General features: G+C 45.8%; 1 protein-coding gene across 8 annotated transcripts in view; it reads left to right on the top strand.

Moving 5' to 3' along the window:
* tead1b (TEA domain family member 1b) overlaps window positions 1-16,073 on the top strand; it is a 43,931-nt gene that overhangs the window by 19,693 nt on the left and 8,165 nt on the right. For 2 of the 8 annotated variants that reach the window (XM_047041568.1, XM_047041567.1), the window contains exons 4-7: window positions 11,396-11,460; window positions 12,911-12,973; window positions 13,066-13,128; window positions 15,186-15,197. In XM_047041568.1, the coding sequence (XP_046897524.1) occupies window positions 11,396-11,460; window positions 12,911-12,973; window positions 13,066-13,128; window positions 15,186-15,197 (203 nt within the window). Of the gene's footprint in view, window positions 1-11,395; window positions 11,461-12,910; window positions 12,974-13,065; window positions 13,129-15,185; window positions 15,198-16,073 lie in introns of those variants that run through there. The other 6 variants (XM_047041570.1, XM_047041571.1, XM_047041569.1 and 3 more) reach the window with 6 other exon arrangements.

Raw genomic sequence — 16,073 nt, 5'->3', positions numbered from 1 at the left:
CCAAAAATTCCAATTATTTTATGCTTTTCTTTTCCAATATAAGAAGTACACTCTCAAAAGTATAATGTGAGTGTACTCTCATCTGGTTAGACGTGGATAATGTGTTAGGGAGAAGGATTCAAAAGCTGTACGGGTTCAGAGGTTGTTACAGGCCAAAGTAATTTTGTTTTCACGGGTCACTGTGGAAGACCTCGGTTTGTCTGTCTGTCTGTCCAGTCGCCATAATTAATTTACTGTTAGGGACACAGCCACCAATTGTTTGCTCCTTCAAATTCAGTTTAGTTTTCTAAGAGATAGACTGTTGCAGTATTACAGGCTCAAAAGCACATGCCAGCCCAGCTTGTAAAATTTGAGGATGGTACCTTTTTTTCATGTGGCCTTTATGCTGTCACTTTAAACAAAGCTCCATGCTGACAATCCTGCCACTGCTTGTCTGCACCTGTTGTTGTTTGTGCCTCCGGCAATAAAGAGACGGAGCAAGGGGGAGAGAAAGAGAGAGACAAAGAGAGAGAGAGAGAGAGAGAGAGAGAGATGAGGTTCTAAATAGACTGAGTTTCTAGCATTAGCGAGGCCAGGTGAAACACAGTTGAACATCACAGGTCTTGTTGACTTAAACCCAGTTGTTGCTTTTGTGTCGTAATTTCTTCATTTGCAGCAGGGTTGGCTAAACGATTGATTTGAATGCGTCTCCATTGCTCAGTGAGACCCCGTGAGGTTGTTGTCCAGTGTGCAAGCTGGACCTATGCGGTTCATCAGGTGAACCGGCCTGTGAGGTATGACACAAGCCTGGCAGGCTACCGCTTGTCTGAGATTCCTGTCTCCTGGCTGGGTGGGCGCTGAAGGAAGCAGACCCCCAGGTTGTTGGGGGAGTCAGGCCACGCTTGGCTGCTCAGGCTGAGCCAAGGGCCTGGGGCTCCTGTTGTTGTTATTTGTTGACCAGTGTGTGATGTGATGCTATTGACAGGAGCTTAAATAGTGCAAAAGAGACGGCTTACTCTCCACCACACGACAAAGAGGCTCAAGTTAGAGCTGCTTTCTTGCAACTCGTTGGAAAGCTTTTTCGTGTCAACGTGGAATGCTGAGAAATCCTCCCAAACGTCCCTTACTGTATGTGGTTTGTGTTTATCTGCTGCTTGTGATTGAGGGAATGATCAGGTTGTAATGTAGAAGCGGTCTGCGTACTGTAGTTGGTTTGTTAGCAGGATGAACTCTAAAGATATATCTTTAAAGCCAACTGATCACACAAGCTAAAAGCAATATTACAGGCTTCGTAAAAACACGTGTGGATGCACGTGTGGATGATCTACATCATGTCTTTGCTTACATTTACACATCACCAAACCCTTCAGTTACAAATGCTGGTGAACGCTTGTTCATTTTGTCACGTTATGTCCCCCCGTGCCCCCTGTATAAGTGGAAATAGTGTTTAGGTTTTTGCTTAAAAATACATCAGCTACTGCCCTCATTATACTGTACATAAACAATACTCAAATGAAATGTATATAGAGTGAGCAAACAAGCCTCAAACAGGCTTGTGAGATTAAAAACACACACCGTTGACAGGGGCAACCGGAGTGATTTGACTGTGGGAAGAGTCCGATCCCACCCTAATGTAGCCTCTGTCTACGAGAGGAGCTTGGCTGTTAAGTGCGTCAGATTGTGCTGCTTGTGCCGGGGCCTCGATGGGGTGTGTCCCTGCCTGGCTGGCTGTGCGAGACTCCCCAAGCTGAGCTGGTTTCAGGTTGCATGCTTCCAATTGGTTGCTTTTGTTTGACTTAAACCCTGGATCTCTGCTCTTCTTAAAGATGCAGCGTCTCTTATGAACAGCATTCAAGAGGACATTAGCTTTGACGCGCACAAGACTGTTTTCCTATTGATGAAATTGCTTTTGCGCTGATTGGATCATTTTATTCTGATGAAATCCTTTTGTATAATCAATGTACGGATGGTATCTGAACCTCTATAGATGTACACTAGTGCACTTCAGTGATCACGGCCGACTTGTGGCTGTTGCTATACAAATCCCTTTTTAGATGTTACTCTGGGCTACAAGTCTGAATCATAACTGGGTTCATTGCTGGCATTTTAAAGAAGAGGTTTACCTTGTAACCTTGCAGTCTCCCAGGGCCCTTGGCTGTTTTTCTCACAGAAAGGCACGTCTGTCTTTCATTTGAGTGTTGTTTCATGGGCTTCCTGTAGACATTCAAAGACCCTTTGCCTTTGAAAAAGTATACAATAAACCTATTTGCATAGCTTCGTTCATGACATTAGAAATGTTGTTGTCAATTTACCGAAGAGTACAATTCCCTTACAGCTTGTCAGTGAGAGGGGTTTTAATGGGAGGGAAAGGCAGAGAGACGGGAGAAGTGGAGGCAGAAGAACACTTCAGGGTCCACAAAGTTTTTCTTTTCATTCACACATATCGCTCACTGCTAACAGCTTTCTCTCGGAGTTCAGATGCCGGATTGATCCTGAGAGATTGAAAATATTGATTGAACTTTCTGACTGTGTTGCAAGGAGGAGGAGGGGGGGGATCTCTGTGACAGTCTAGCTGCCAGTGTCATGTTCACACGTCAGACCCGGCTCCTTGCTAGGATTCCTCGGGGGACTCCTAATTACCGCCGTCCTCACAGATTAGTCCAGCAGCCAGTCCCACTGTTGCCACTCTTCCCTCACCATCATTTCACCTCCCCTCCTTCCCCCCTCTCTCTCTCTCTCTCTCTCTCTCTCTCTCTCTCTCTCTCTCTCTCTCTCTCTCTCTCTCTCTCTCTCTCTCTCCCTCCCCCTCTCTCTCTCCCTCCCCCTCTCCTGAGAGACATACCTCGACCCCAGCAGCCAGGCCTGCCTCTGCAGTAATGTATGTGATGACATACTCAGTGGCTCCTAATTGATAGAGTGATTCAGACAAGGGCTGGCAGCATTAATTGGTCCCATGTGAACGTGTTGCTCGGAGATGCTGAGATGGAAGTCGGCCACGGCCGTAGGATGGTGTGAGCAGCACCGGGCCAGTGAGAGGAGAGATAGACCTGGCCGCGGCTCCCGAGTGATAAGGAGCTGCCTGGACTCCTCTGCCTCGTCCTAGCTCAGTCACAGTTCAGCAGAGGTTGGCTGCCGTAATGCTCTGGGTGTCTCCAACCAGGCTCAGGGTAGTGACCTGTAGGTTTCAGATGTCTTGTTCGCCGTCTGAAAAAAAACACATCCCCTTTTAGCCCATTACCTCAGACACTCAGAACTATGACCCTTTAAGAGAGGCTTTTATCCAACTTAAAGGGCAGATACAGTTAAGTATTGATTTCTTTTTGGCGTCCAAAGAAATAAATGGAGTTTTAAGGAGGTACTAATTACAAATGGCATTATAAGGAGCGATGAATAGATCAACAGTCGGATTTTCAGACACTTAATGAGCAGTTGGTCATTTAATCAGGCCTTAAGACTAAACAGCCCAGACTTCTGTGTTGTTTCCTTATCCAGTGTGATGGAGGTGTGTGGGTAAAAGCGAGAGCTCGGCAGAATCTATTCAGCTAGCCACTTCCTGCGGGTGAAAGTGATGGTCTATTACCACTGAATGCTTGTAGATCCTGGATACATACCCGTGTATGTGAGACACTATTAAACACCAGCTGCATCACATGACAGGGAGCGGTGGACATCAGGAGGCATGTCAATGATGGAACGAGGAAGATTGGGTTTTTTTTTTCTTCTTTTTCTTTCTTCTTCTTTTTTTTTGTTGCAGGAGTGATATTTGTTCTGTATGTGCATTAGAGCGCAAACACAGCCAAAGCAGTAGAGAGGCTCCTCCTTCCTGTAATCATCTGTGGAACAAGCCCACTGCTATTTTGAAAACCAATCAGTGCAGGGGCACTGAAGAGAGACCAGAAGAAGATGGGCGAGATGAATCACTTGAAATCAAAGTGCATTTGATGGAGATTGTATTTAGCAATATGTAACTCAAAGATGTAAAAAAAACATATATATATATATATATATATATATATATATATATATTAAACAGACATAAACAATTAGTAGAGGCTTCACAACTGCAAACAAGGTCAGGGAGCATCATGATTCGCTTCAATTGTTTTCATTTTCTGATGTGGTTCAGAGGATACAACGCTGTGGAAGGAATTATTTTAGGTTACAAGAAATGTTCCAAGGACTTACAATCCCTCTCAGTTGTCCAGTATGTTGGTCAATACATTCCTGGTACGTGTCTCATCACTGAACACAAACTCTGTGCCATAGTGGTAGTGAACGTATCTGCCACGCATTCAAATGAAATACAGTATAATACTGTATACTGTGGTATAACATTATTGTGAAATGACCATAATTGAATTACAGATTTTTCATGGGATTTTGCACATAAGAGGTTGGGAGCATGATTAGTTTGTGTTTTATCAATTTTTTATCTCCCTTGACCAGATGGTTACCTTACATATTTCTGCACTGTTCATAAGTCAGGGTAGCTTGAAATATCTTGTTATGTAAACAGCGTCTACGGAGATTATCTGTTTGTATGAGTATAAGTGGAGTGCAGAGGGTCATTCTAGGACACGTGTGAGTGTGTATGTGTGTGTGTGTGTGTGAGTGTGTGTGTGTCACATGGTGAAAATGGGCAGGAGGCGGATTTCTTAACTTGCACATACACACACACACACACACACACACACACACACACACACACACACACACACACACACACACACACAGTCTCTCTCAAAGATGTATAGGTTTGAACTTTTAGTATCTGAAAGCCAGAAGAGATGGGTGTGACGTGTGTGTGTGTGTGTGTGCTGAGGGGGGTAAAACTATTGTGACCCTAAGAATAGCCCAAGTGTGTGTGTGATTGTCACGGCTACAGGCGTGCTGACTTTAGCCTTGAAGTCTTTCTTAGGGCCCCACGCTTCAAATCCGGGGCCCCACAATGCGGGAAGTTAAGCCAGCCATAATGGGCAGCTGGTTGCCTGGAGTCAGATGTTGGGATCAGCAGACGTTATCCTCTGTCTTTCTAAATGGATTTCAGTGGCATAAGGCCCTGAGCCGCCAGCCCCTCTGACCTTAATGATCACCGATGGGAGAGCAGGGAATAAGGGGGGTGGAGCCAGCCACTTAGAGACACACCTTCCTCCAGAAACACCTGCAGGATCTCAATATACCCTCCATTACCAACAATGTAACTCAATCAAATTATTCTTTTATAATGATGTCATTTTTTTTATCAGACACTGTAGGTTATAAATACTGCCAACACCCCCAAAAATTCATAAATGGGAGCCATTGTTTGTCACCTGTTGTCACTTCCAAGCTACAAGTCTCCTTTATTGTTAGTGACAGGTTCTCTTCTTGGTCGGCCGTGTTGCCAGTGTGCCGTTGTTCTTGAGAGTAAAAAGCTTCCTGCCCCTTCTCCCCACCCACAACCCTAGCCAGAGACCCTCCTGCTGAATGCCTCCATATTGTTGGTTTAGTCTATTGTGATGCTAATGTCAGACCAAGACCCTTGAGTCATCTATCACGGATGACAGGAAAACCAGAGCTATTGTCTGGGCCCACCACTCCACACACACAGGCATCACCCGGGCCCACTCCACATTCTAGGGAAGGAACCCCGTATGAAGGGTTATTGCAGCCTGTACAGGGTAAATACTGGTGTCGCAGGAAAACTGTCATGTCATTTACAAATCTACAAGTAATAAACACATGGAATCAACACAGTCTTGAAAGAGAGGCACTTTTTGTACCTTGTTATTCTCTTGTTTTAATTTTTTCACGCTTGCAAATTATTGTTTTCGGTGTGAAAGGAAACGGTGTAAAAGGTTCTTTCACTCAGTCGTTCTTTGAGCAGCACAAGGTTATAAATATTGGGTTGAGATAATTATGGAGCAGACTTGCGTCTTTAAGCATGTTAAGCTCTCACACATCTAATTAAGGTTAAGCCTGGGCAAAATCTCACTAGTGGTTTCTCTTAGACTCGACAAGTGGCACTTGGGAAAATGACATTGTAATGAGAATTAATGATAGTTTTCTCAGGCTTGGCAGTGCGGGGCGTGGGTGACAGGGTGCCCCCTGTGCTCTCTGAGACTGTGCCGAGGATTCAGAGGAGAGGGAAAGAGAGAGAGAGAGAGAGAGAGAGAGAGAGAGAGAGAGAGAGAGGTGGAGAAAGAGAGAGAGAGAGAGAGAGAGAGAGGTGGAGAAAGAGAGAGAGAGAGAGAGAGAGAGAGAGAGAGAGAGAGAGAGAGAGAGAGAGAGAGAGAGAGAGAGAGAGAGAGAGAGAGAGGTGGAAAAAGAGAGAGAGAGAGAGAGAGAGAGAGAGAGAGAGAGAGTGAGAGGTGGAGAAAGAGAGAGAAGGAAAGAAAGAGAAAATCTGAGCGGAGAAGATGAAACCACATGAAGTGATCCTGTGCGTGTGTGAGAGAACCGGAGCGAGCAGCGCTGGTTGACTCCGAGCCAAGCCCAGCGCCGTCTCACATCCACTGACATCACTGGCGACCACTGGGCCAGATGTGACTGTGGTTGTGCCTGCGTTAAACAAAAGTGCTTCTACAGGAAATGAGTGCTTTTAAAAGGAGTAGGCAGAAAAGCTTGTGTAAAGAGTTGCTATTGCCGCTCAAAGGACGTAACCAAGGCAGTTAAAACGTTTAATACGCCATAACCTAAATTCGACCTGATGTTTAGGCCTTATGCTATAGTGCCGCATGAGGCTTAGGGGTATTTTCTGATGGACTCATCCTTTCATTGAAATGACAAAGCTCCCTTGTTCACAGGCAGTGGAAAAGTGTATGCAGATTTAATACACAAAGTCACTTTAATAAGGACCCCTTATCCCATTGACCTCTCCATTGACACGATGCATGACATACGTTCACTCATTTTACTGAGTACATCAGCCTTACTATGGTCCATGACTTACAACTCCCCCTCTCCCCCCAAACACTGTTGTCCATCTGGGACAAGGCCTCAGTGTGGTACCCTTCACATCCAGTTTGTGCGGAAGGGGCCTGACTTCGACCCGTGCGTCGACACGCACCCCAGCGTCATCTGGAGGAAATGACTGCCATAGATAAGGGGGAGAGACGCTGCTCATGTGGGCTGGACGTGTGACGTCACGAGATGGAACATGTTCAGGATGAGCACGGGGAGAGCGGAGGAGTTGTAAACAAGCCTGGAGCAGTCTCTTCCATCGAACTTGGCTCCACGAGCACAGGTGGGGGTAGCCGTCGGGGTGAGGAGGAGGTGTCGAAGGAGGGGAGACTGTGTCCAGACACTGGGGCGCACGGGGGGGGGGGGGTTGTGAGGAAGGAAGGGGAGGGCGGTGGGGGGGCTCTAACAGACACAGCAGCTGTGTAAACCCTAGCAGTCTGAAAGGGATGGAGAGAGTTTGGGGGGGGGGGGGGGACTTTCCAGCCAGACCAGTTAACCGTTCGCACTCTCTCGGCTCACTCAAGCCTATTGACACACCTCATAGATTTTCTGGGTCATAAAAGCAGTGTTCCGTTCAAAACGTGGGTCTTCTCATGGCATGCTTGATTACGTCTGCGTTTCCGCAGCTTTGGTACATACCATACATATCTGTAAACGCTAACGGCAAACATGCGCCGATTCCCTTTTTTTTTACTGTAATAGAATTATGAAACCTGTTAAGTGTAGAGTAAGCCGGCGATAGGGATTTTGCTGAGTTCTGTTTGTCCGTCAGTGTGTGGACTGTAACCGTAGCTTAGCTACAGAGTGGAGGCACCATTGTGGCCCACCCAGCAGGCTTTCCGGGGCGAGGCTGCCCCAGGATCCTCGAAGGAGGGAGCAATGCTGTCGGCCAAATTGGATTTCTGACTGAATGAGGAATCAGCTGCTGGGGGGACAATCCTGAGAAGAGTGGAGCCACCGGCTCTTTGTGAGACTGCTGGTGCTGGAGTGCCATTGATATGGTCCAGGAGATCCAGGGTTATTGAGATTCAGGAGAGGCCTTTCTGACCGGGGGGACGGAATATAGGCTCCCCCAGCTGCCCAGCAGCATGAGGGGGCTCTGGGGGTCACCCCATAAATATCTAATCCTTTTCCTGCTGCTTTGAGTGACAACATGACCACTCCTTTAAGAGTTAACTCGGTCCTGCTCCTCCTCCTCCTCCTCACAGCTCCCTTGGGCCATTCACTCCTCCAGAATAGGCTAGGAGTGTTTCCCCAAACAGATCGTCACGTGACCGTCAGTCGACTCGGGTGGGTATTAACACGGTGACGCTCTCTCGCTCTTGTCTCTGAGAGAGAGAGAGACAGAGAGAGAGAGAGACAGAGAGAGAGCGAGAGAGAAAGCCTCTCCAATTCCCCCTTTCCGCTGTTCAGGGATGCGCTGTGTAACCGGGGCGGCAAGACATCATCTGTTGCGACGCAGACGTCCTGTCGCCCACCAGCCCTCTCCGAAGGGGAGGGGAGCGGCTCGTACGCGCTGTGGCGCATCAGTCCAGTCTTGCCTGGGAGAGGTGCAAGCCAACGTGTTGACAGATTGTGGAGTAAAACAGGGGCGGTGTAGGACTGAGAGGTCACTGGCTGGCTGCTTCCCTGTCTTTGGGGGCCGTAATTCATCCCAGTTGTCGAGCTCACAGAGGAAGATGAAGAGCTTGTGGCAGCGCTGGCTCTTACCTCCCCTAGAGTTTAAACAAGCCAGGAGGGCAAGAGTCCTGATTTATTAACAGTGCACACGCGGATGGAAGAGCCTGTCACATTGCTTTCACTGTAACTTTCCGTGTGGCTATTGTAGTTGATTAGCTACGGTCCGTGCTGCACTGAGATGGTAAATGCTATATGCTGGAACAGTTAGACATTGATGTGGGGGTTGTTTGAGACTAATGATAAAGATGTTGAGTCATTTAATGTATTATAAAGTAATGAATCATTATATCATAATAATCATCCATTTATATGTTTAAAATGTATTTTTGGAACATGTATGCCTGTAAAAACCTATGTAAAACGTTTGTCATAAAAAAATGACTTGATGTAATCATGGTCTCTGAAAGATGTAATCCACGTGGTCTTTAATGACGTTATATGAATTACTTGAATGGAAGACAGTCTAAAACCCCAGTGTAAACATGAAACTGCCTCTGCCGTGAAACGTAAAGACTAACAATGAGTGAGCGACATGGGGCACTGCGTCATGTGCCTCCGAATGAAAGGCCTGGGTTTAAAACTTTAATAAGAATCCTCACCAGGGAACACCATTTGCCTGCCACCGATCCCAGAGCCTGGCCTCATGGTAGAGAGTGACACATGTTGATTAGTTTACGGGACACAGAGTATTGCCCCCTTTCCAAACACCCTGGGGGGGGGGGGGGGGAGGGTCTGGGGGGTGGATTTGGAATCCTGAATGTGGTCAGTCACCGTTTCTTTTTTTACAAATGTTGTTTTGCAGCGCAAACACAGCAAAGAAAGCAGGCCGGCTCAGGCACGCTGAGCGCCCTTCTTTTTCAGTCCCGGTGAAAAGAATGAATTATTCAACAGTAAGCATGCTTACAGCTGGCCATTTGTGAGCTTTGATCTGGGAATCAGGCGTGTGCATGAATGCCTTTATTGTCATGTTATGTGTACACAGTGTGTGAATTATTGAAAATAGCGAGGCCCCAAGCTTCATCTGGGAAAGATTACAGCACAGGCACGCTGGGCAACAGGGCTGCAGTCGAAAATCCTTAGATGCTGTTTATTTGTCTAGTAAGTCACATGACCTACTTCAAGCACCCTGGCCTCACCTAAGCACTCCTGGTGAAAGATGCCTTAAAGTCAATGCCTGGTGGGGCCTTGGCTGGAACAGCCTTAGGTCTTAGCCTCCACCCACCTGGCCCCTCTGAATTACTCAACACCTGTCTGGGTGTGGCTGCCACAAGCAATCAGGTGCTAGGCCAGACATCTTGGATTCATGTGAATAGGTTTTAGGTTTTTTGCCTTATGCTTTCTACTGTAATACAAATCTCACACAGTTGAAACTCAATCACATCCTTTTTTATAATTGTAGCAACGGTAAAGTCTCCTGGTATACTTATGACTGTAAAATATGTCGACAGAAGTGACAATGTGTGTGCATGAGAGAGAGAGAGAGAGAGAGAGAGAGAGAGAGAGAGAGAGAGAGAGAGAGAGAGAGAGAGAGAGAGAGAGAGAGAGAGAGAGAGAGAGAGAGAGAGAGAGAGAGAGAGAGAGAGAGAAGAGGTAGAGTGGGACGACAGGCAGCAAGACAGAGAAACAAAGACAGAGCGAGAGAGTGAGGGGTGACAGGAGAAGATTTAGGGAGAGCAAGCAGGCGAGCGCCTCCCTCTCCCTTGACAGGTGTTGTTAATGGCAGTAACTCAAGGGGCTCTACCCAGACTGGCCTGCCTTTCATCTGGCACACCTGAACAGAGCGCACTCCCTGGGCTCACAGCAGGTGGAGGCTTCAACCTGGCTGCCTATGTGTGCCCATTACACAAACAACAGAGCTGCATGCTGCACACCCTCTGCCAGCCCTAGCCCCAGAGTCAGCCTCTCCCCCGGCCTCAACCCCAGCCTCGCCCCGTCTCTGCTACGCTCATTAACGCTTGCATTAACCATCCTCACATGTAGCATTTTGTGTCATTCATCCTGGCCTTAATAGAGAATGCGTATTTGTGTATTTGTATGAAACCATCTCCTCGGTTCGGCATGGGTCGTCCTGTTGCTAAGTGAGAGGAAGCGAAGACACAGCCTTTAAATGAGCTGAGAGGGAAAGAAGCTGGGTAGGTTGTTTAAAGGACTTGTTCCATTACACAGAGGGGGGAAAGCAGGTCCATGGTATTGGTTGACTACAGCTGGACACATAATTAGAGTGGCTCCTTACCTATAATTTGCGTAATAGTTTAGGGGTGGCGGTATGTTATTACCATATGAAAAGGGTAAGCAGGGGTCATTGTACATGGCTGCAGCAATTAGAGCAGAGCTGAAGGCAGAAGAATGTTTGGAGCCGCCATTAATTAGAAATCACTACAAAGCCATGGTTTAATTATAATTTAGTGAGAACAACACTGTTTTAAATGAATATATTTCCGTTGCCATTATTTTCTGTAACAGTATGAATGTCTGGATCTGTTTCCTTTCATAGCGAGAGGCTTTGAAGAGAATCGGATTAAATTAGATTCATTTGAAAGACTGGGTCTTTTTTCATGCTAATTCAACACGCTGCTTTTACATCTAAATGGAATTCGGTTTGTTTATTACCTGACAGACACATATGATGGGATGTCAAAGTAGCTGATCTTTGATTATGGAACATGCATTCTGCCGCTTTTGATCATTCCCAGGTTTACCAAACGAAATTAAACCAAATTGCTTATATTTTTTTTTACAATTAATAACATACATTGGTGAGCCCTAATTTTGTATTTGTTGTATTTATTGGTAGGTCGCAATGAGTTGATAGCCAGATACATCAAGCTTCGGACGGGGAAAACAAGGACGAGGAAGCAGGTAAGACAGGAGAGGGGCGTGGCCTGCATGACACCGTAGACCATAGAGAGCCATAATACATGATTGTGCCTGCTGGCTGTGCTTCTGCAGGAGAAGAGACTGGATGTGTACTAAAGACACACACACACACGCACACACACACACACAAGATGCATGTAGCTTTGCTGCATAATTGGGGCCGATGGGAGGCTTTTCAAGGCCCTAGAACAATGTGACCGGATGTTTCTGGATGCTGACAAATCCCACGAACACACACACACTCTTACTTGCCCGTAAATAAACGAATCAAATGCACTCATATCAGTGACTACACACTGTCTCACCCGTCCATGTTTTGGAGCCAAGCACATGCATTCCCATTCTGTCACCCATGGGGAGATCCATTACCGTCAAACCGGACGCCTGGACAACACGTTTTTAAATGTAATACCTACAAACGCTACCTAAGTCCAGTGGCTATTCATAGACTAAGTGCATCATCTGCTCACATGGCCAAGCTGGGGGTATCTGAAAGAGAGCTCCAGCCATGAGCTCCATCAGTCTCACTGAGCAGGAAGTCCCCATGACCACTGGCTCGTAGTGCCATGAAACATGCCGCCGTGTCCAGAGTGACTGTGAGTCTGGGAGTGAAAAGATCCATTCAGAGTGCTCCAGAAAGTTGGGGCAGAATTTGCATTCCAATTTTACAGTAGGATTCGAGATACATGGCTGGAAAAGTATTAAGGAGTGACATAGATTGAATGAATGTGTAAGTTGCATACAGAGCCATCTGTACTGCAAGAGAATGCATTGCCATATGTCCATTGCCCCTCTGCTCTGAACGGACACACGCACACACAAATGCATGCACCAGTGTTGATCATTCCCCCGCGAGCTGCCTCAACAGACACTTGTATATGATTGGCCTGATTACAATACAATTTGCACAGACAGTAAATCTGACGCCCCCACCCACGCACACACACACACACACACCACCACCTCACCACCACTGACAATCCTATGAATGAGTGAACACACATTATTTCCCAATAACTCACTATGTCTGGCCCCCCAAAAAATACATTCGAATAGTGCATGAAATCTCTCCAGCTTCTTGTGAATGTGTAAGTTAAACTTGGCCCGTGCCAGGTTTAATTCTCTGAAAGACACTAGACTGGCCTATTCTCATTCAGTACACAGCAGATCCCATCTGTGGCCTGTTAATGGGTGTTAAAGGGGCCTGCATTCTCCTTAATCAGCTCACTTAGGTGACAACAACAGGCAGCACAATGCTTTGGTGGCTGTGACCTTGTTGTGTGGCTTGGAGAGCCTTCTATTCTCCTGTTTGGCTGACAAGGCCCCTTAAAATCCCCTGAAGTGTTTTCAACAAAGAGATGTGTAATCCCTTTTTGTATTTCTTTTGGTTTCTTGTTTTGTCCCCCCTCTTCTTTTGTTTTGATAAATGGAGGTGTCTAGTCACATACAGGTCTTAGCAAGAAAGAAAGTTCGAGAAATCCAAGCTGCCATCAAGGTACGTCTGGGTCTGCCCAGTTGCAGGGGGGCTTTTCATCGCCATGGTTACAGGCTGTTCCTTTGTCTTCCTCCTCCCCCCCCCTCCCGCAGGTGTCTAGTCACATTCAGGTTCTTGCCAGAAGGAAATCTCGTGAGTTTCATTCCAAGCTAAAGGTATGCGCTTTTCTGCTTTTGGGCTTGTGGTTGCTGTGCGTCTTACTTCATGTGTCCCCTTGGTGACAGTGAATGCCTGGTGCTCTAACTGCCGTAACCTATTCCCCTGTTCACCATGCTCGGTTTTGAATCCATAATGTAACCTCCCTCTAACCCATCTCTCTCTCCATCTCTTTCTCTCTTTCTCTCTCTTGCTCTCTCTCACTTTCTCTCTTTCTCTCTCTCTCTCTCTCTCTCTCTCTCTCTCTCTCTCTCTCTCTCTCTCTCTCTCTCTCTCTCTCTCTCTCTCTCTCTCTTTTACTCACTCACCATCCACTAACACAATTTGTATCTGTCGTTAGAAGATACGTATTTACTTTGGGAAGAGCTGTAAGAATCTATTCAATTATCAAAACAACCAAAAAATGTGCTTTGATTGACCGCTTAATTTACGTAAATGTGAGTTTAAATTCATATGAATATGAATGACATGCATAGGAATAGGAAGGGCATGCCCATATTCAAAATCCAAAGACTGTGGACAGAAAAAAAAAAAATCTGAGCCCAATGGCATGAATTCTTACAGCCACCTAAAGCAAATACACCCGTCAGGTTCAACGTTTGTTTGTCTATTTTTGTGTGGCATGACTGTTAGTAAGACCAGAGTCTGAGGTTGGTGCAGGGGTTGGCCACCTGTATGTGTATGTGGGGAAGCATGTGGCAAAATGCATTGGCTGTTGGTGAGTGGCTGAGAGCTGCAGTTTAGAGGCCGTCATCAGGACCTCCCACCGAGTGAACAGTCTTTTAAAGGGCATGCTTTAAGGCGCTAGGTTAAAGACTAAAGGAAGGGTCACCTATACAGATCCTCCTTCTGTGCTGTTGAAAGACTGGCTGCATTAGGAACGCCTTCCCTGCTTACTCTGCTTCCTTCAGTGCGTCTGTGATAACTCCTGCAGTGACATGGCTGTCAGTCGCCTTCCTTCCTCCTTTTTCAGTGTAAATTAGCCCTCACAGAACATGTCGGAACATCCCCACTGTCTAATATTAAGCCAGTCATGTGTTGAGTCTTTGTCTAATATCAGATATTCCTAATGCACAAATGTTTTGTGAAAATATAAAAGGTGCAAAACGTAGAAAATATGTTGTCATCCAATACATTACAGTAATGCAGGGGTTATTTTGTTGTGCTGGTGTGTTTTAAAGGGTTTTTGTGTTTTATTTTATTTATTTAATGAGGGGAAGACTACTAGCAGTGTCTTTTGACTTTCACACATTTATCCCATTCCCAGTTTTCAGATGGATTAATGACCCCTCATTAGTGTGTGTGCGTGTGTGCGCACGTGTGTACGTGTGTATGTGTATGTGTATGTGTGTGTGTGTGTGTGTCAGCTAGCCAGCCGTGAATGCCTGCTCTTTCAGGGACACAGGCTGCCGTCTGAGTAAAAACAGACAGCTTTTGTATGGGTCTCTGTCTACTCTCATCTAAAGCAAATTAGAAATCCCCTCCATTTACTGGGAGCATCTCTGTAGATCGGCACTGTCTCCTTTCCTATCTGAGGCATGTTGAGTGAAATGACAGTCATTATGCTGCCTTTCTCCGGGCACTCTCAAACGATGCTGTAGATGACCAATGTGATCCCATCCTATGAAATTACTGAGAGAAGAACATTCTCCAAAATGACCCACCTTCCATGATGAATTTGCTAATCCAATTTTCTGTGTTGAAAAAGTTATTGAAGCCAGCATGGATCATGCTAACTATTTATGACTATAGGCCTACTGTTGTTTACAGGCAATTATGTAATTCCAGTGTTAATTTAAACCATTACAAAAATGGATCCATTATCTTAAATTTACATTGATTTGTTGGTGCCGATTCAAACTCAAACCTAAATTCACAATTTGAAATATTGTCTTTTACTGTAAATGCAATCAACACAATTTGGATAATCATTGCTAGAGGGTGCAGATCATTAAGAATAACAATTCATGTACATGACTTCTGAATGCACACTCATTTGATGGTTCAACAGAGGGAACTGTAAAATGACAACAAAACCTTGTTTGTTTGCATTCAGGTTACAAGTATGGTAAGTATGGAGTTTTTTTGCCTGTGTTCTGCTTGTGCCAGGCTTGTTGTTTCACAGCAGCGCTGCTTCTTCCATAGTAGCTAGTGCCGTACTGTGTCTACCTGCAGAGTCTGTGGGTCTGTCATCCCAGCTTCCCAGCGCTCCACCTTCAGTCAGCTCCTGCCAGCATGCTCACCTTCCACTTCTGCCTCAGATAATAGCTCATTATTTCTGTGGGATCAGGAATGATCCATTTTTAACATTGAATCTATTTTGCCTTACTGTAAATGCACTTACTTTGGTCTGTTGTTGAACAGGGCAAACCAGAAAGGCCGTGGAAAGAAGGCCTTAGCAGTCTCTTGTCAGCCTGGTATTACCTTCAGCTCTGACACAAGTTAACTTGGTTGTTATATTATGACCTTTGAACTAAAAGTGGAATGTATTGTTGCAAGTTGGATGAAATGCTGAGGCACAATAACTTTTTTAGTCGAGCAGAAGTACCATTTTTGAAGTCTCTTCTTGGAGAAGAGACTGAATGAGGATGCTGAATGAGGGGAGACTGAACCAAAGCCTGTGTCCTTCGTTTTTATTCCCCCCATTCTCTCGCTCTGAAAAATATTTTCCTGACACAATAACCATTGAAGGAGGGTACATGAAAGTAAAAGGAAGGAGGAGTCAGAGCTTATACCAAAACTTGCTTTTGAAGTGCATACCTCTGTATACCTGTGTACCCTCTGTATATTGGAATTTAATTCTCCATTCACAGTTTGCCGAATTCCTTCAACAACATAAAAAAGCTCTTTAATGGCTGCAGCGATCTCTTTTAACATGCTTGCTATTTGTCATTGTGGGTGCCGACCTGTATTGCTTTGTGTGGTGAGAGAGTTGTGCGTGCGT

Source organism: Hypomesus transpacificus, chromosome 19 (assembly GCF_021917145.1).
Source record: "Hypomesus transpacificus isolate Combined female chromosome 19, fHypTra1, whole genome shotgun sequence".
Classification (NCBI taxonomy): domain Eukaryota; kingdom Metazoa; phylum Chordata; class Actinopteri; order Osmeriformes; family Osmeridae; genus Hypomesus; species Hypomesus transpacificus.
This window is presented reverse-complemented; position numbering and strand designations above follow the sequence as displayed.